The sequence below is a fragment of the Lupinus angustifolius genome, chromosome LG03 (genome assembly GCF_001865875.1).
Source record: "Lupinus angustifolius cultivar Tanjil chromosome LG03, LupAngTanjil_v1.0, whole genome shotgun sequence".
NCBI classification, from domain to species: domain Eukaryota; kingdom Viridiplantae; phylum Streptophyta; class Magnoliopsida; order Fabales; family Fabaceae; genus Lupinus; species Lupinus angustifolius.
Genome location: NC_032011.1, coordinates 4,926,689 through 4,947,436, shown reverse-complemented (window position 1 = coordinate 4,947,436; position 20,748 = coordinate 4,926,689). Strand labels below are relative to the sequence as shown.

Below are 20,748 nucleotides of genomic sequence, written 5' to 3'. Positions count from 1 at the left end.
CATGTCATGTAATATAATATAATCAATTACAAATTTCTCCTTTATAAAATTCTTTGTTTATAAACAATGTAATGTTATTGAGCATTTTTTTTTACTCAACAAATCCATTATAGCCCATATCACCTGAATATTTCTTTATAAAATAGTTATAAAATAATATTAAAAAAAACTCATCCATATCTTTACACTATTCAATCAGAACATTCTAGTATTTAATTCTTGACTGGTCCTTCTAAATTGTATATTACTGTACTTGTCACTATCTTAACAAATTAAACACTCGACTAATTCTTTCTTCCTTTATTGATAAGTTCTAGTCTTATTTTCCTATTTTCTTTTAAGGTTGCCGTGGAATCTACACAATCGTTGAGGATTCACATATCCTTATTATATGCTCAAATAGAACAACCGTCCTCATCTTGTAGATAAATATATAATCTTATTCACATATATCAGTTTTCGATATCTAATTACATCTAATAATAACAACCAAACTTTTATCTCACTTGTTAAATTGACTATAAAAATTTAATAAAGTTTTATATTATTTATTGATTGGCTAATATAATCTTCACCTTTTATTCAAACTTAGGATAAACTATATATAACACCAAAGACGTGCATGATTAATATTTGAAGTCAATATCTGATTGCAATCAGATATAATAAGATTCTATGACCTATCCATAGATAAGAAATATAAGAGTGGGAGAATAGTGTACATGGCATTTTTTCAAGATATAAAACTTTATAAATAATATTAGATTGCATACTAAACTATATTCCACACCTACCATCAGTACTATTTTATATATACTGCCTTAATCTTGCACAGCAAATGTTAATGACTTCAGGAAAAAAATAAACTTTAACAGGATATCCATATGTTAGCCGTGAGTTAAAATAGAAATGTAAAAGTTGCATTCTTTATATATAACACTCCAAGTTGTAAAAACAGTGTTGTTTTCATAATTTGGAAAATTAAATTAGTGTTGGTACAGCTGATTTCTCAAGATGATCCCAGCAAACCCAAGTAATTGTATTAAGTCCATATACTAGAACATTGTGTGAAGGAATTTCTATGGGTACCCTTAACATTCCTTATGAGTCTAAAGTCGAAACTTGAGTCCATCCACGACTAAAAAATTCTTAGTCTTAATTCCTGCATCAATATCCACTGCGCAATGATGACAGATAAGAAAATATTTAGTGTTAGAGCGTTATGATAATGTATGAATCTTTTTATACTATCAAATGTATTCTCTCACCCATAGGTAAGGAACTATCCCTTTTGGAGTTCGTGACTAATCCACCCAACAAATGTCGTTCCCAGGAATCGAACATTTAACTTTTTTGGTCATTGTAAGGATCTACAAATAACACTCAGTGCATCTTGGAAATCCTTATATTTCTCAAACTGAACCACAATCTTGCAGTAAAGGCGTGAAACTAGGTCTTCACTATCTTCATTTGCATCCTTACCTAGATCACCATCTTCAACAATTTGTTTGCCATGTGGATTTTAGATGAAAAAATAAAACTAGAGAGTCATCAATTATATTAATGAGATAACTCTGAAGCGCCTTCTAATGATCTTTCTCTACTCATGATTACACTGCAATTTACTTTTTTGGTAGATTCTTTTAATGTTATTTCATCAAATAAGCAAACAAATATCAGCAATCATTACTTTGTATAATGCTGTCTTCTCTACTGATCTATAGTTTATCCACACCATAAGAAAAAGACAAACAATTATGCATTTAGCCATCAACTTGCAATATGTAACACACAAATATAGCGATGCTGAAATAGTTCACAGAAATAAGATTTCTAGCCATAAGCCATCAAGTGAAAAGGGCTGGTAGGAGCAGAAAACAGTGAAGTGTAGAATTAATAACTCTGTTGCATTTGATTACCTAAGGTACTGCTGTGCTTAAATTTCACATGTTACATCCATTCCAACCCCTCTTACATTTCATGTTACATTCATGCCAACCTCACAAAAGATGTGGGTAGCACAGTCATTGCTAAAGAAAACATTTCCGTAAAATTAATGATCTCGTCCTCAAGTGAAACACAATCCAAGCAGATTTGAGGTCGCACTCAAAACTCACGCTTAGTCATCAGTTACGTCGGCTGCGTAGTGACCAAGGTTTCTGCCCTGTTAATTTACCAGGAAAAAGGAAAATGAAGGAACCATGGTTCAGTAAGGTATGCATATAAGAAAAGTACATAAATGCAACGCATAAGTTAACAGGCAGACATATTTGTAACCATGGCTGGGAAACCATGGGAAAAGGACCAATAACTATTGACACTCAATGTGTCTAATGAAGAATTTTTAGGACAGGTGGCAAATGCTGATTGGTTCGGGTGTGATTGAGGAAACGTGAAAAGCATTTATACAGAAGGGATTCAGGTGAGAGGGCCTTAAGGGTTTGGGTAGCCTTGGCCGTAGACAGCACTGCCATGTCTGCAGCACCTGATTTTTCTACTTTTTGTCTCGTTCTTATGTTTTAGCGTTAGAATTGTAAACTGGAATTGTTCCTCCATAGGAGGTTTCCATTATTTAATAAATAGAAAATCCTCAGATTCTATCATGTCCTCATAAGAAATGACTCATCTCTATAATCCCCACATTGAAAATGTGACAGCGAGAATCAGCTAGCACCAACATGAGAAAGCTAACCACATTATTCACACGCACAAACAACGGCTCACCCTTTGTTTATTGCATAAAAAAGTACCATAAATGTTCAGTAATTTTAAATGATACTTATGTGCCCATTTTTACGTATTTTAAGCAGGAAAATAAAAGTTAATGATCACGATAGGTAAGGAAGCCAACCTCAGATAACAACCGCTGCTTATTAAGAAATTGGGTCCTAGCCTTGTTCTGAAATGAATTTGGAGACTTAAACATTCTCTGCAAGTAGCACAATGATGCAGATCATCAGATAATAAAATGACAAAAGTATACAACAGATGGTAGCAGACAATCAGTAGCAAAAACGCATGACAGTGAAACACAATCATTCATTCAAACTAACCTTTTCACCACTAGACATTCTTTGTTCATTGCTATTAAGGTGTTTTCTCTTTGGTGTGAAGTCAAAGACATCATGAAGGAACTCATTATCCTAATATACCAATGAGAAGAGGAAAAGAAAAAGGAACAATTGACCACCCAAATTAAACACTTTCAGCACAACAAGCGACATACTCAAGAAAAATGCCTAGAGAAAGCCAACCTGCATATGCTTGATTAATCCTCCCCCTAAAAAGTGCTTCAGATAGTTCAACTGGAAAATTCCAAATGTCAAAATGCTAATACAGAAAAAAGAAAACTCTGTACGGGAAAAAAAATGAATACAAGAAAAACCTGTATCATTTGGGACCATGACGATGTCTGCAGTGAATCACCACCGATTTTCATTGAAATTTCAGGAGGGTAACCATACTAGTATCACAATGTATTAAAGGAAGTTCAGTAAAGAAGCCTCTGTGCTCCATGACCATAAGCAATATATATTCTATTCTTGGAAAATAATATAAAAAAGGAAAGAAAACTGAAGTACCTCAAAAAACTCCACAATATCGCGAAACAAGCTCCTCTGACTATTAAGATCTTTCTTAGCAGAACCTTTTCCACCAGCCTCAACAGAGAGGTCTTTGACTTGATTTATGACCTTCCCCTTCAAACCTTGTAAGTGTATGTAACTCGCCTGATGTTTACTCTCTTCTTGAGTCATATCACTTGCACTCTTACATTCAGCAGAAAACTTATCTATGATTCCAATCTCAAAAATTAGAGCCAGCGCTTGACCAGCAGCAATACGCACAGGCCGGTCTTCCTTGTCTAGAAGACTAGATAAATAAGATATTGAACTGCATCAAGAACAAAAACAATTATTTTAGATCAAACTGTTAAATCAATAACTTCAAAAACTTAAATCAACTAATGTTTTAAATTGTTCATCCATTTTCCTGCCCCCATTTAGATTTTATTCCAATTATGAGAGGAATTACTCAAGTTTTCATTGCCCTTCCCCCAACACAATCTCATCCACCCCCCTGGTACTACAATACACACAATCAGCTCTCTCAATATCTATCACAGAGAATTTGCAAATAATTCCAGATTGCTAGACCTCCAGTCAAATAAAAAATGGAGGCTCTGCTCTAGGGGTTAAGGAGGTAGATCTTGGGAATAACAGTCTCAGTTCATCTGATAATTTAGCAATCTAAAGCCACTTTAAACCTAAGTCACCTAAAATTGGTGCAGGAATTAAATGAAAATGGAGACAAAAGAAGGATTGCCTACTTTTGCCAATATTTGGAATTTAGATTCAACTCTTTCACGGTAGTAAGGAGAAAGGACCAAGAAGCTACCACAGCAGTTATTAGTGGAGCAGAAGGTTTGATTGTAACAACCTAAACAATGAAATAGCAGAATCAGTAAATTCCAGTTAAAAAAATGAGTGCAATAGTGTAGGAAGAAAGAAAGAAATGTTAATTGACTTCATATTTAGAGTTACAATTGAAAGAGATGCCTACATTAGAGCCTAATTTGGGATGAATCACTCGCCACAATAGGTCCATTGTTCTCTCTGTTTCTTCTTGATCATTCCCACCAACAAAAGTTATTAGAGCCAAGCATTCCAGTAACTGCAAACATAAATGGTATTGAGCAGAGAATATTCAGAATCTGAACATCAAATGAACCAGAAGGAAAATCTTGAATACAAGATTTCACCAAATATCCAAACTCCTACTTACTGATGGAATTTTTGTCACATCAGACGTAGATGTGAGATATTCATCTAGAGGACGAACTGATTCCTCAAATATTTCACGTGCATTATCACTGCATCCAACAGTCAGGGCCAACAAACCTACAAAGAATGACATTATACATTTAATTAAATGAAGGCAATATCAAACATGTGTAAATTAAGTCAAAAATATCTTACCAATGGCATGAGATGCCAGGGCTATCTCTTTTGCTGTTGCCTTCTTGGATCCTTTTTTTATTGAAGCGAGACACTGATGTAATAAGGTGGCAAATCTGATAAACAAAAGCACCTCAATGTTATGACAAGTTGACAAACATCACATTCAGAGAGATAAATAAATAGATGGGTATATATAAGATATTTATACTTGACATGAATAACATTTGACGTTAATACTATATACATTAATGCTGCTTGCATATATAACACAACTAGTGGACATGGTAAATTGGTAAGTGATATTAGAAATAGCATCAGCAAGAGAAAAATTAAAATGAAGGCATAAGGAGACACAAACATCAAGTGACATAAGTGATTGACTACTTGATTATGAATTTGACAAGACTGAACCACTGAAATTTCAGCACTTAAATTCTAAAGATTAGAATTTAAGCCGTGAATTTGAATTGTTTGAAAAAATATATAGCTTCATATGATAGATAAGGGCTCTACTAAATAATATTACTCTCACTCAATGATTTAATCATTGACATAAGAGTTTCTGCTCAATACATTCACCAGACTCTCATCTGCTGAGTGTTTTAGCACTTCTTCGTTCTTCCCTTAGTTTACGTTTTGGAAATGATTAAACAAGGGTGGCTACATCGGAACTCTCAATTGTTTATTCACATACCCCGCTAACTAATTTGGATTGCAAATCCTAAATATACATCAACTAAATTGGAAGTAGTTAGTAGGGAAGGGCATGTGAACAATAGGCTGCAATTTGGAGTGCCAGTAATCTCATCCACTAAAGAAGACTGCTAAATCAATCTCTGATGTTTCAAATCTAAACTGATTTGAAAAACAGGCCCTAACTTGATTTATATTTTCTAATGGACCAGTAAAATAAACTTTAACTCAGAGTCAAAGTTAGCCAATGGAGTCAAAAGAAGAGCTGTCCTGCAAACGGGTATGCAAAATTGCTTATAAGATATGTAATTAAGGTTTGACAAAACACACTGTCACATATCAATTTACCATAAAACTGATTTTGTAACTTGAAACTTATATAAGGCAGATGATATAATGGAACATATGCAACCGATTATATAACAGAAAATTTGAAAATATAAATGATAGATGCTTACTTCTTCTCCACAAACTGATGCTGCATATTGCTATTGAATGCCTCAATGATAATTGACAAAGCTTTCTCCCTCGTAGAACCCCTTTAAAATGAGTAGGAATTAGTTCCATGTAATATTTTTTTAAGAGCATGTCCATGTAATGTTAAGAGAACATTATATTTGCAAAGAGGTAAGTAAAGTACCTCTTCTCGTCTAAAGCATCAAGAGCTTGGTCAAGCAGAGTATCTTGATCGAAGACCACTTCTTCAGTCCCTGACAGCGACGCAGCATCAGTTCGAGCTGTTGACGATGAACTCACACTATTATCATCATCACTATCCCACATTGAAGCAGCACTTTTATTACGTTGAGAATTGCCTGCTCATTAACCAAACAACTTCATTCAAACTCCATGCATTCCTCGAACAAAGACATCACGGTAGTACTAAACAACTCCATTATCTGAACAACTAAATTCAACACAGACACACTCATGTTTACAAATGGTACATCCAAGGTTATAAATCCAGTCCGGGACAGCAATGGAGGATGCCACATTATGATTTTAGCACTCTCTGAAACCGCAATCATGGCCATATTTTCCTCCAATGGTCCGCAATTGTGATAAACACAGCATATGCGTTAAATAAATATTAGGCATTAATTTAATTAGTAATTAGTAATAAATAAACCTCCCAAATAAATTATCGTGAACTCCCAAAGTAGTACCCCCAATACTACATGCAGCTGAAATGCTGAACTAAGGGTCTATCCGTACAGGCTTAATATAAGTGATTCTAAGCCACTCCAAAAAAAGTGATTTTTTTTAAAAGCTGAAAAGTACAGCTTCTCATGAAAGCTAAATTTCACCTTTTTCAGCTTCTTTATAATAACCTAACATGCATCTAAAATTTTTTGGTGATTTTTTAATTAAAAAAACATAAACTGAGCCGAAATTTAAAACATTACATAATTAAACACAGGTTGATAATAACATAACAATATTAATACAAGCAATTTCAATAATAAAACCCTAAGAATGAAAATGATATTCAGTTCTTACGCTTCCCCATTATAACGTAACGGTAACGGCTACTTTGTTTTTATTAGGTAATAAGCGTCAGAAATTGTTACAATGATGGTGAATCAGAATCTGAGAATGAGAAATGTAGAGATGTATTTGGTAGAGGGAATTGAAATGAAGGGAATTTGAAGAGAAAAAGAAATTAGAAATGAAGAAAGGTGAGATTATTAAGTTTGATGAAGAAGAATAAGCCATGAAAAATGTAAAAGATGAAGGGGGAATTGGAAGGAAAAAAAAGAGGGATTTTGATTCAGGAAAAAAGAGAGAAGGGTTTTTATGTATTGTTGAGAAATAAGGGAATTATTCAAACTGGGTGGTGTGGAATATTCGGTTATCTTATGCCATGTACTATTGTGAATGCTTGCGTGGCATGTTTTCTACGTAAACACATATATTGTCACATGATATGTCATTGATTGAAAAATTATATTTAAGTTAGAAATGTAATAAATAAATATTTTTTTGATAAATTATAAATAATGACATATAAAATAATACATTTCTTCATAAAAAAGATTTTCATCCGTTTTCCACCATTCATTTGGGGAAATAGATACTGTTTCGTTTCTTTTGTCACGTGTTTGTTAGATCATTGTTCATAGATGTGTCCTCACCTATACATCGAGATTCAGTCACTAATAATTAATTACGAGCAGAATCATTTTTTCCTTCAAAGTGTATAACGGTTTGTTTCTTAAAAAAAATGTGAAAATTGTATCCAAATAATATTATAGGTGTCTCTATTATAATCATAAAATGTTAAATATTTTTGGGTATAATTTTAAGTTTTTTAAATTTTCAGAAAAAATTTTAAATAACAAAAATAGTATTTTTCTTAATTAGGGTTCTTTTTAACATCGGTCACTCATTTTCAATGTAAGAACAAAAATTATTTGGATTTTATTGTGTTGAGTGTATCCAATTGAAATTTTCTTCATTAATATAAACAGAAATTTTTGTTCCCATTTTTTTCCTCTGGTATGAGGGTAATATTATCATAGTGAAGACACTAGATATAAGTTTTCCTCTTCAGTATAAAAACAAAATTTTTTGGTGGAATTTTTTATCAAAAACAAATTCAAATAGAAACAAATTGCTAAATACTGCTTATAAGTATTATTAATCATTAATATAATTAGTTATTTAATATATTTTTATGCATCATTTTTATCGTTTGTAAATGCAACATTCTTTCGGCCCGGGCCATGCTAAGGACGGGCCTTTTACGTATCACAACTCTCGAGCTAATAAAAGTAATTGGGTTCTTAACCATGGGCTGAACCTTAATATTTACTTTTGAGAATGTATACAGAGACAATGTATAAATATAAATTTTTAAATTAATAATGTATAAATATATAAATTTTTAGAAAAGGTAATACAAATAAATGGTGAATTATATATTGATTATATATAAAAATATGTTTGGTAAAATTACCAAAGACTAATCCTTTTTAACTCAGATATGCTTAGCTTAAAGAAGGGTGATTCATCAATTTGTCTCACAGAATAAACTTTTGGGAACATTTGATTACTTTATTTTTTAAAGTACTAGATTACTAGTGTATTTTATGAACAAATTTTTTAAGGATTATTTTGAGATTTTATATTTTAGGAATTGAATTGGGTGGAGGAATTTCTTTTGCATGGACTAAATAAAAAGCATTGAGTTAATTAAAATATTAAATTAAAAAGTTCTCTGTTCTATGCTTTATAGATAATATTGCATACCTATCCCAAAAGAGAATAAATTTTATTCAAAAACTAAATACAATATCGTTTGCTTCTTAATTGGTGCTCCACTTCCTAATAAATTTAACCTCTTATATTAGAACTTGGATACCAAGTTCAATAGTTTTTTCGCCTAACCCGAATTTTGTTTGGGCTTCAGCTCAAAAATCCATTTGTTTTTAAGTTCGCCAACATAAACCCCAAATAAGATATTTTTAGGTGGGATTTGGTCAAAACGTATATGGATATACCTAAATCATATGCTATGTTTTATGTGTACATGTTCATTTGATGGTGGTTTAAATGTGAGTTTTTGTCCCTATCAATCATAGTAATTTTGAAATGTATACATATTTTATTGAGATTAGTCACTCACTCTTATTCTATTTTGTTTTAGGTTCATAATGTTAACTTTAATGAAAAACGTTGGCGTGGTCAAACAACTTCCATGCCATAGGGGCTTAAATAAAAAAACTAACTTTAGAGTGACTAAAACCAAAATTTGTTATCTATCACATCAAAAGACATTTTTTTGTAAAACAAAATAAAATTAAGCCTTTCGTTTTTCATTTTCCCCTCTTTTATCATAAACACAACCTCGTGGACAGCATCGCCGACATAAATCGTCTTCTCGAAGGTTGGGGGTGCTCATGGAGAGGGATGCCAACACAATGGTCTTCTTCCAATAAGAAGGGTTTCCATTTTTTCAAATGAACGATTTGAAGACCTATTGATTATAACAACTGATTACAACAGCGGTTCTATAAGGGCACAACTGCATTGGTTCCACTAGTAGTGGGTTTCATATGAAGAAGATCAAGCGACAATGGTGATGGTCACACATCTGAAAACAAAATGGAATGTTAGGGACTAAACCCAAAATAGTTTGCATGGACAAATTTAGTTTTTCATGTTTTAGTTCAGCAATATAGCTATTGTGTAAATTGATGCACTTTAAATGAATAATATTTCCGTGTAGTGCATCATGTATCCCTTAGTAGAGTTTTAATCTCCTTTATGACATACATATCATCAAATTGAGTTTTATCTCACCTAATAAAACATTTTCTATATATATTATAGTGATCTAACATATACATTATGCATGATTGGGGAATGTAATTAACCAATACAGTTTGTCTGATTTGATTCTATATGTACGTATTCCCACTTAAATATAAATCTGTTACCATTCATATTTGAGGTAATGTAATTAGTGCTCCATAGTATTATATCATTTTTCTGGATGAGAATATTTAGAAAGAAAAAGTAGGATCATTTCATTGGTGGATTGTGCACAATTATTCAGCATCTTGTGATGTACTTTCAATTGAAGGATAAAACATAAGTCATGCATTGAACTGAACTTGTCGATTGCATCATGCAAAGTGAAGTCAAAATATGCTACACAAAAGTCACATCCTAACCCTATTTTTAACGTGAGATGTTCTACCCCACAATGAAGTGGGAGCTTGGTGGCTTCACGCGTGCATTGAAAAAGATAATTATTACATACTTTTTCTTTTATACTTAATATATCTATTTATTATTTGTGTAAAGTTGTTTATACAATAAATATATCATACTCTCTTATTTGTATTAAATATATTTAAGATGAAAGGACTATCATTTGCTAATGGGAGAAGATTAAGGACAAAACAATTAGCTCTACCAAAATAACAGGGATTAAAGTTGGAGAAGAGTGATAATTTCAGTCTTTAATTAAATGAGGATTAGTACCATATTCTTCATTCTATTCCGTCAAGAATTTGGAAGATGCTAAATCTCAAAGCCTTAACTTTAAATAGAGGAAACAAAAGTCAAAGTTTGAAAAGGAAATAGACATTAAAGATTCATTTCTGAGTTGAACTTTAGAGAATAATAAGGAAAATGGAAAACTTCATATCCATGAAATATATTTGTAAAATAATTTTGAAATTTTTTGTTTCTTTATCTGCCCCTTCAAAATGCAGCTCGTAAACAAACTCTAATGATTAAAATATGAAGAAGACAATTGTTATTGTGATTCTCTCTATCATAATAATATTTGAGAAATTAGTATCCGGGAACAATTATAAGTTAATTATGAACATAAATTATTTTGATTTTTAGGATACAATATTATCATTGACAATGCAAAATTAGTATACTATATAACATCACTACATTATACTACTATATAATAAATAAATTACATAAGGATAATAGTTTCTTATGTATAATAATAAATATGCTCATATTATATTTTTAATAGGTTAAATATGCTTTTCAAAAGTCAAAACCTTAACTTACATAGTTAAATGTGGTTTTTATAAGAAATCTCAAAGAGCTACTTAGTGGTAAAATAAGTTTGGCTCTAGCAAAATTATATGTGAAAATAGTCTATTCCTCAAAGAAACAAAATTGAGGAATAATATAGTAAAATAGTCTATTCTCCTGCTCAGCTCTTAGCAACATTATATATGAAAATAGTCTCTCCTCAAGGAAACAAATATTGTCTACAATTGGTTTGGAAAATAAAAAAAAATTCTATATCTTGAGATTTTGTTGAGTTGTTTATATGCACAGAGTAAGTAACAAAAATAAATTATTTGTTGATAGAAAAAATCAAATTAATTTGTATGGATAGCATTACCTGAAAAAAATAACATGATAACATATGTAAGAGTATTGGCATACCAACACCACAAATAGAACCTTTGGAAGACCTTCAATGTCTCTCCTTGTCTTCAGGTCATAATGAATATCCAAACCTTATCCATTTGCTTTTGGATAGCTTACATATTCTCTTTATCTTCGTTTTAGTTAGCCCAAAGTGGAAATGCATTATTGGCTTTATGCAAAACCTTGACTTTTTTGGCAAGTATGTTCAAGATAAATAACCTTTTTAGCTTTACTCTACTGCGAGCAATATTTAAGGGAGTCCACTAATAATTAATACTTATGGGGATCATCTATTCTTAACGGTGTCTCATTTCGTGTCACAAGTCAATCACATATTGATACATGAATAAATAAAAAATTAAAAACAAAAAGTTATAAAAAGTAGCACTTTGATTGGCTTAGGACGGGGATTGAGACACCGTTTGGGACGTACAGCGGTTCTATAAGGGCACAACTGCATTGGTTCCACTAGTAGTGGGTTTCATATGAAGAAGATCAAGCGACAATGGTGATGGTCACACATCTGAAAACAAAATGGAATGTTAGGGACTAAACCCAAAATAGTTTGCATGGACAAATTTAGTTTTTCATGTTTTAGTTCAGCAATATAGCTATTGTGTAAATTGATGCACTTTAAATGAATAATATTTCCGTGTAGTGCATCATGTATCCCTTAGTAGAGTTTTAATCTCCTTTATGACATACATATCATCAAATTGAGTTTTATCTCACCTAATAAAACATTTTCTATATATATTATAGTGATCTAACATATACATTATGCATGATTGGGGAATGTAATTAACCAATACAGTTTGTCTGATTTGATTCTATATGTACGTATTCCCACTTAAATATAAATCTGTTACCATTCATATTTGAGGTAATGTAATTAGTGCTCCATAGTATTATATCATTTTTCTGGATGAGAATATTTAGAAAGAAAAAGTAGGATCATTTCATTGGTGGATTGTGCACAATTATTCAGCATCTTGTGATGTACTTTCAATTGAAGGATAAAACATAAGTCATGCATTGAACTGAACTTGTCGATTGCATCATGCAAAGTGAAGTCAAAATATGCTACACAAAAGTCACATCCTAACCCTATTTTTAACGTGAGATGTTCTACCCCACAATGAAGTGGGAGCTTGGTGGCTTCACGCGTGCATTGAAAAAGATAATTATTACATACTTTTTCTTTTATACTTAATATATCTATTTATTATTTGTGTAAAGTTGTTTATACAATAAATATATCATACTCTCTTATTTGTATTAAATATATTTAAGATGAAAGGACTATCATTTGCTAATGGGAGAAGATTAAGGACAAAACAATTAGCTCTACCAAAATAACAGGGATTAAAGTTGGAGAAGAGTGATAATTTCAGTCTTTAATTAAATGAGGATTAGTACCATATTCTTCATTCTATTCCGTCAAGAATTTGGAAGATGCTAAATCTCAAAGCCTTAACTTTAAATAGAGGAAACAAAAGTCAAAGTTTGAAAAGGAAATAGACATTAAAGATTCATTTCTGAGTTGAACTTTAGAGAATAATAAGGAAAATGGAAAACTTCATATCCATGAAATATATTTGTAAAATAATTTTGAAATTTTTTGTTTCTTTATCTGCCCCTTCAAAATGCAGCTCGTAAACAAACTCTAATGATTAAAATATGAAGAAGACAATTGTTATTGTGATTCTCTCTATCATAATAATATTTGAGAAATTAGTATCCGGGAACAATTATAAGTTAATTATGAACATAAATTATTTTGATTTTTAGGATACAATATTATCATTGACAATGCAAAATTAGTATACTATATAACATCACTACATTATACTACTATATAATAAATAAATTACATAAGGATAATAGTTTCTTATGTATAATAATAAATATGCTCATATTATATTTTTAATAGGTTAAATATGCTTTTCAAAAGTCAAAACCTTAACTTACATAGTTAAATGTGGTTTTTATAAGAAATCTCAAAGAGCTACTTAGTGGTAAAATAAGTTTGGCTCTAGCAAAATTATATGTGAAAATAGTCTATTCCTCAAAGAAACAAAATTGAGGAATAATATAGTAAAATAGTCTATTCTCCTGCTCAGCTCTTAGCAACATTATATATGAAAATAGTCTCTCCTCAAGGAAACAAATATTGTCTACAATTGGTTTGGAAAATAAAAAAAAATTCTATATCTTGAGATTTTGTTGAGTTGTTTATATGCACAGAGTAAGTAACAAAAATAAATTATTTGTTGATAGAAAAAATCAAATTAATTTGTATGGATAGCATTACCTGAAAAAAATAACATGATAACATATGTAAGAGTATTGGCATACCAACACCACAAATAGAACCTTTGGAAGACCTTCAATGTCTCTCCTTGTCTTCAGGTCATAATGAATATCCAAACCTTATCCATTTGCTTTTGGATAGCTTACATATTCTCTTTATCTTCGTTTTAGTTAGCCCAAAGTGGAAATGCATTATTGGCTTTATGCAAAACCTTGACTTTTTTGGCAAGTATGTTCAAGATAAATAACCTTTTTAGCTTTACTCTACTGCGAGCAATATTTAAGGGAGTCCACTAATAATTAATACTTATGGGGATCATCTATTCTTAACGGTGTCTCATTTCGTGTCACAAGTCAATCACATATTGATACATGAATAAATAAAAAATTAAAAACAAAAAGTTATAAAAAGTAGCACTTTGATTGGCTTAGGACGGGGATTGAGACACCGTTTGGGACGTGTGATCTCTGTCCAATTAATACGGGAAGGGGAAGGAATGAAGATCACTTGTACCAAGGTTTGGTGCCCCATTGTGTATCAACTCTATCAAAAAATGTTAACTAATTAAGAAAAAATGATAAAAACAGAAAACATTTTTTTTATTACTTGTTGTAATGTGACTGGCTTGGGACACGAAGACAAAATTTTTTTGGGATATATGATCTTTGACCAAGGGGAAGTCGGTCTGTTACAAATATAGATCATTTGTCTCGTTCGATATCTCATTTCATGTCTCGAGCCACTTAAAATGTTACATTTTATTTTAAAAAAATTTCTTTTATTTATATATTAATATGTAATTGGTCCGAAATAAGATATAATTGGCTTGAGGACATGTAATATCTATTTGTTTGGCACCTACTTCTCAACATGTGAATGAGATGAAGTTTGGGTGTCATTTTTTTCTTCTTGGGTCGAGGTAAATCTATTCAAGTTGAACATACACATAACATAATAAAGTTACCTTTTTTGCTTTTTTGCCAATGATAATTAATTGTGAAGATAATTAATTAAATTATAGCTAGTGGCTTCAAAAGTAGCATTTAGCTAGCCAGAAAGGGAGAGATAATGAAAAAGCAGGTTACATCTTTGTCAAAGATAGTGAAATCTTTTAAATAGTCCAAAGAAAAAAGTGCATGCTTGTCAAATCTATATTCTTCTTATTTTTCATCCTGTATTCTATATATTCTGTGGCCATTGGATTGTAACGTGGATGCGGAAACAAGAAAAGAAATAATAGTAATGGACCTTGCAGCATGAGGAGTACCAAGATAAACCGACATTATTAGTTAATGAACTAATCTATTATATATGATATAGTAAATAATCGAACTTTTGACCTTTTGATTATTCTATAAATTTAATAAACTTTATATCACTAAACTAACGCATTGTTAGTATCATGAAGAGTATAATAATATTAATATGTAAGTTTCATAGAATAGCTTAAGGGATGAGGTTGTTGTGTGTATGAAGGGTACTTCCACTGAATCAGATTCTACTACTATATATACCACTCCATTAACCATGTTTTAATTAATCTAAATGTTGATGAAGATTCTATCCTTGAAAGGTCTACACCAAACTACAGAAAATTATAGCAATTGCTGCATTGACAATTTGATTAAGATTGTGAAAGAAGGTGCTTCTTGCTTTCTAGTGGATAGTATTTTAATGCATGGACAACCATACATTCATCATCTACTCTCATATTTCTTCTTGTCACCATCAATGTCATCATTTCATTATGCAAGTCTAATAGTCACATTATATATGATATATAGGGGGATTAATTTATGAGACTTCTACCTAGTAGAAATTAAAAAGAATAAATGTACATAAGCAAAAATTATAAGGCAAATAATTTTAGATTATTATACAGAACAACATTGGACTATTTTTCTTAGAGGAGTTGAACTTTATTCATCATAATATATTTTCCTTAAATAGACCTTATCTAATATTAACAATATTCCTATTTTTTTTATATAATAATTTTTTATATTTTAAATAATATGATATAAATATAATTAATAGTATAATTAAATAAATCGGACTATTAACATTAATGGTCACGACGTGTATACAATCCTAGTCAATTATCATATGTATTTGTTTGTACAACCAATGATATGTAATCACCATATAAGTAAAGAAATAATTATTTTTAAAGTATGAAGTTGTTTCCCTAACAAATGTTACTCTCATGAATCAAGTATCAATTAAATATCTAATATTTGGCTTAATACGCTACCTGAGGGTTCAGTGGAGCCATATATCATGACCAACGCCTTTTTATAATCAAGTATCGCATTAATTCAGATTCGCTCTATTATTGGAGAGTCCAATATTAAATAAGGATTTTGACACATGACAAAATTAATCTTTAAATGCTATAATTTTAATTTATATTTCAATAAATATAAATTAAAAATTGAAATAAACTCTCTTCTTTCTCATATTCCAAAAAGGTGAAGTCGTGATATATATATATATATATATATCCAATATACGGGCTAGCTAATTTATGTGCTAGGTAGAAATAGTATGATACTATTTGGAGAGAGTAGGGTGTTTATTGTCGATTTGAATCTATTTTAGATAAAAAATTATCTATTTAAACATATAATTAATTGCATTCCAATTAGATTTTGTTTGTTTATATTAAGATATTGAATCCAAATTGATCCACATATTATATGTGATTTGAATTAATTTGAAATGATTTTTTATAAAAGATTAGAACTCTATATATATACTTCAAAATTTGTAAATATGACTAAAATATTAGGTAAAATAAATTTTAAAGAGGCAAATTTACATTTATTAATGTTAATATCATGACAATAGTATTTACCTACACTATAAAATGCTAAAAGTCTACAACTTTGTTTCTACCATATGTTACATAAACAAACAAACAACTATTTAAAAAATTATTATATCAAAGACCACAACATAATTAGAGTCACAACAATGAGTAAGGACATTATATTCATAATAAAATGTTCTCCTTAAAAGAAACAATTGGATATATTTATAGTTGACACTGATTTCTTACTTCATTGTAATTGTATTGTATATAAGAAGAAAACAAATCTAAAAAGTTAATTTTATATTTATAAAAGAAATAGCATCTCTAACATATAAACATTTTATCTTAATGTGAGAATATATTACTTATAAGCATATATTTTTTAGTGATATCAAATGAACTTCAAAAGAAAAAAACGTAAAATCCAATCCGATTTTTTGTAATCAATTAGTTAACATGCGTGGTTAATCATATTCTGGAACACAAGAAAAACCATTGGCTTAGTGAATATGGCTAGGTAATTTGTTGTTGAGTTTGATTCTAACTTGGTTTAGAATATTATTGAACTAAAGTGATAAACACTTAAACATATAACTTTGTTTGTACATTTCCCTGATAAGCTAAATTAATGTGGTATAGTTATGATTGGTCTGATTCTTATAGATGGATAAAAAACTGAACATAATCGATCAGTTTTTAAAAAATTAATCCAACATAATTTAATTATGTTTGACTTTTGCACTTTCGAATTATTTTGCACTGATTTTGTTTTATTTCTGGACTGATGTAGATTTGAATGATAAGGGAATTTTTTTACACACTCATATAATTAAACATACCACATTCATTTATTAATTTCCTAAAATAATATTCTTTCACCCATTTACCCTAACTCACACCACTTCACCCATCAACTTCAAAACATCATAAACTACATCTTCTCTCCCCATCGTGCATGCCACTCTCCTCCATCAAAGTGAATTACACTCTTCCATCTCCATAAACGAATGTAATGAAGTACACTCGAGGAAGCAAAGGTTCACTTCTCCCATATATCTCCTCAATAGCACGTGATATATTCCCACTTTCATTTTGATTTCATTCTTAGGGTTCATCATGGATGGGGGATTTATTCAAAATTGTACATTTAGTAATCAATTTTTATATTTCATTTTAGAAAATAATGTCTTCTCTATATTTTATGTACTTTATATTATAATTTTATATATTAAATATAGTTTATATTATATTTTTGTCTTTATTATAGTATACTTACAATTAATGTGATGTAAGTGATTAAATGAGATTATGTATTTTTTATATAGAAATTTTAAAAAGTTAAGAGCAAAACAAGAAAATAGAAATTACATCATTATGGTTTTACACCATATTTTGCTTATTTATATAATATAAATATCATTTATTATTTATGTATTAATTATTATTAACTCTTAAATAAAGATAGTACACTTAAATGATGAGAGATATTTTGATAGTGTAAAAAAACTTTACCCTTAAAAGTCACAATAATACAAATCATGTAAGATTATTACCATATCCAATAATTAATTCGTCTAGTATGACTTTTGATTAAATTAGAAGATATTGTTACTCATACCTACCCTCCATTCACTCTTATTGTTAAGGATGCAGACAAATGTGTTCATGTTGTCCAGGCCAACTAGGACAAAATCTGTCTCTCTATATACTCCATAATAAATAATGAATCCTTAAGCTTATCTACTTAAACTATAGCTGAATCATAAACCATTTTTAACTGAACACTTGCATAATAGGAATTTAAATTATATCTTCTTGCAAATAATGTTATACCCCGAAAATCATTTCATATTTAATATATTTAATCTTTCAGAAAAATGGGTAAAATTTTCTTTCATTTCTTATTTTTTTTCCCTTTTATGTAACATATAACTTACAAATTATTTTCACTTTTACCTTATTCCATTTTTAATATATGCATCACATTTTCAAACCTTGCGGAAATAAAATTTCTAATACATTGAAGATAATTAAATGAACACAATTCTTTTCTGAATACTTCTCATTCATAAAATTCTTTTATAAATACAGAATTGTTTACAAGGCGAATTCTATTCAAAAGAAAATAATGCTGGGGCATTGGCATTACAAAAAGTATCTCACACAGGTTCCTATCACAACAAAACAAAAGAGAAACTTCCTAAACCGGAGATGTACCAGAAGCCTCGCTAGGGTCTTCCTCCACCTCCGAGACAGAAGATATCTCAATGACCTCAACTAAATCTTCTATGCAGATAAACTATACATAGTCGACGTTGTCTTCCTCCTCCTCCACTTCATCCGCTCCCCAATCCATCGAGGGGTCCGGGGTGTACCCCCTTGGCATGGCCCCGTCTGTCTCTCTTGGCGCCGATCCTGATGATGAGAATCCTGTTTGGGGCCAGGTCCTAACAACTTCTGGTACGCCTCGAGCTTCAGCCGGTACAGAAAGTCCGGCAGTTGCAGGTCTTCGGTCGGGCAAAGTGAATGATGTCTCCCGAACTGCATAGTAAGGTGGAAGATGCAGAACTGAGCCATTGCTTACCCAATCCAGCTCCAGGTTGCAATGACCTGTGTAAGTGTGTCGATTACCCTCAACACTCCATGTCCTTTCCTGGGACATAGTGAAGCAATAACCTCAGATCAGTGCTGATGGGTCCATCTGAACATGCATACAAATACACCTGAAGAAAAGAGAAAGAGTAAAACATCTATGAAAAACTTATCATCGACGTCGTGGAATTACACAGAATAATACACCAAGACAACACATGAGTACAGATATATCTTGTGATCATACAAGCATATAATAACGGTGAATGAAGTATAAAACTCGAGAATTTAGAATCAATATCGAAGAATATCATGTATGCAATCATCCTTACTCCTTTATCCTCCCAATAACTATTCAGAACTCATCGAGAGTATAGTTCCCATAACAAGCTGATTTGATCGCACCAAAATTATTCCTCGCAAGGATATATGATCGATCTGTTCCAACGGAACTTTCCATTCCAGCATGGCGTCGTATCAAACACTTTCTGGGCATCCCTCTCATCGATCTTGATTGCAAAGAGTGGTTGTTAGAGATCATCTAGTTTGCGATGTGAGCACTGTCCGATCGAACAGAATACCTCATCCAGGAATACATGCGACTCGTCTCACCTAGACTCTCCCTCAAGACTTTGCTGACGAATCACCGCCATCAACGCCGTCCCTCTCAACATCTCAGGGCTCATTTGTCTCCTGTGCATTTCCTCTCCACTACTTCATTTTTGACCATGGATATGCACCCTAACCGAAATTAACAAATTATGTCTTTTAATCCATATTTTCTAGCGATCTGTCCATCCTAAGACATCTCCCATCGGGAATGCTTCTAGTGGGTCCCGATCTTAACATATAAACAAAAGGAGAATAATTTCGGCATCACTACGAACCATCGCTGAATTATCCTGGACGGCTCTCAAGCCAAGCCTCTTGCAACCATACGATGTTGTTGTATGGGCACAACATAATACTTCTCAGCACCACTGCGAACCATCATTGAATCATCCTGGACGACTCCTCTAGCCAAGCCTCTTACGGTCAAATGATCTCACTGCGTGAGCATAATATCACACCATCGGGCCTCGCCTTTCACAAAGCAATTCCTTACTTTTATTACTTTCAAGAATTTCATATAGTTATTTACCTTTACAACTTCTTGATGGCAAACATGCTATTAGGCTCTCTTATATATGAGTGTTATCGTTCAGACGACTTAAAAAGAAGTCATGTCTTTATGGAGCCCTCTCGCTCAAGCAAGGGCACATCCATTTTTGAGACATTTGTGGCTTAAAGCGAGAGTTGTCTCGCTTAAGCGAGAAAATAATCAGTTCTCTTGGTGCCTATGTTAGCTCAAGCAAGAGTTGTCTCGCCCCGAGCTAAAACACTCGTTTTCTCTAGACACTTCTTGCTCAAGCGAAAGCTGTCTTGCTCAAGCGAGAAGAGCCTGAATATCATTTTAATTA

General features: G+C 31.4%; 1 protein-coding gene and 1 long non-coding RNA gene across 2 annotated transcripts; one reads left to right on the top strand and one right to left on the bottom strand.

Annotated features, from left to right (window-relative positions):
- On the bottom strand, positions 1,748-7,317 carry LOC109343218 (interferon-related developmental regulator 1-like). The gene is made up of 13 exons (XM_019581414.1): positions 7,152-7,317; positions 6,292-6,466; positions 6,110-6,190; positions 4,977-5,071; positions 4,783-4,898; positions 4,561-4,671; positions 4,328-4,437; positions 3,582-3,891; positions 3,386-3,463; positions 3,255-3,305; positions 3,054-3,143; positions 2,852-2,929; positions 1,748-2,164 (listed from the first exon to the last, which is right to left on the bottom strand). The coding sequence occupies exons 1-13, from the start codon at positions 7,159-7,161 to the stop codon at positions 2,120-2,122; spliced, it is 1,350 nt and encodes a 449-aa protein (XP_019436959.1). The 5' UTR covers positions 7,162-7,317; the 3' UTR covers positions 1,748-2,119.
- On the top strand, positions 7,191-7,396 carry LOC109343222. Its single transcript, XR_002107179.1, has 2 exons — positions 7,191-7,271; positions 7,312-7,396. It is a non-coding gene; the product is annotated as an uncharacterized LOC109343222 (long non-coding RNA).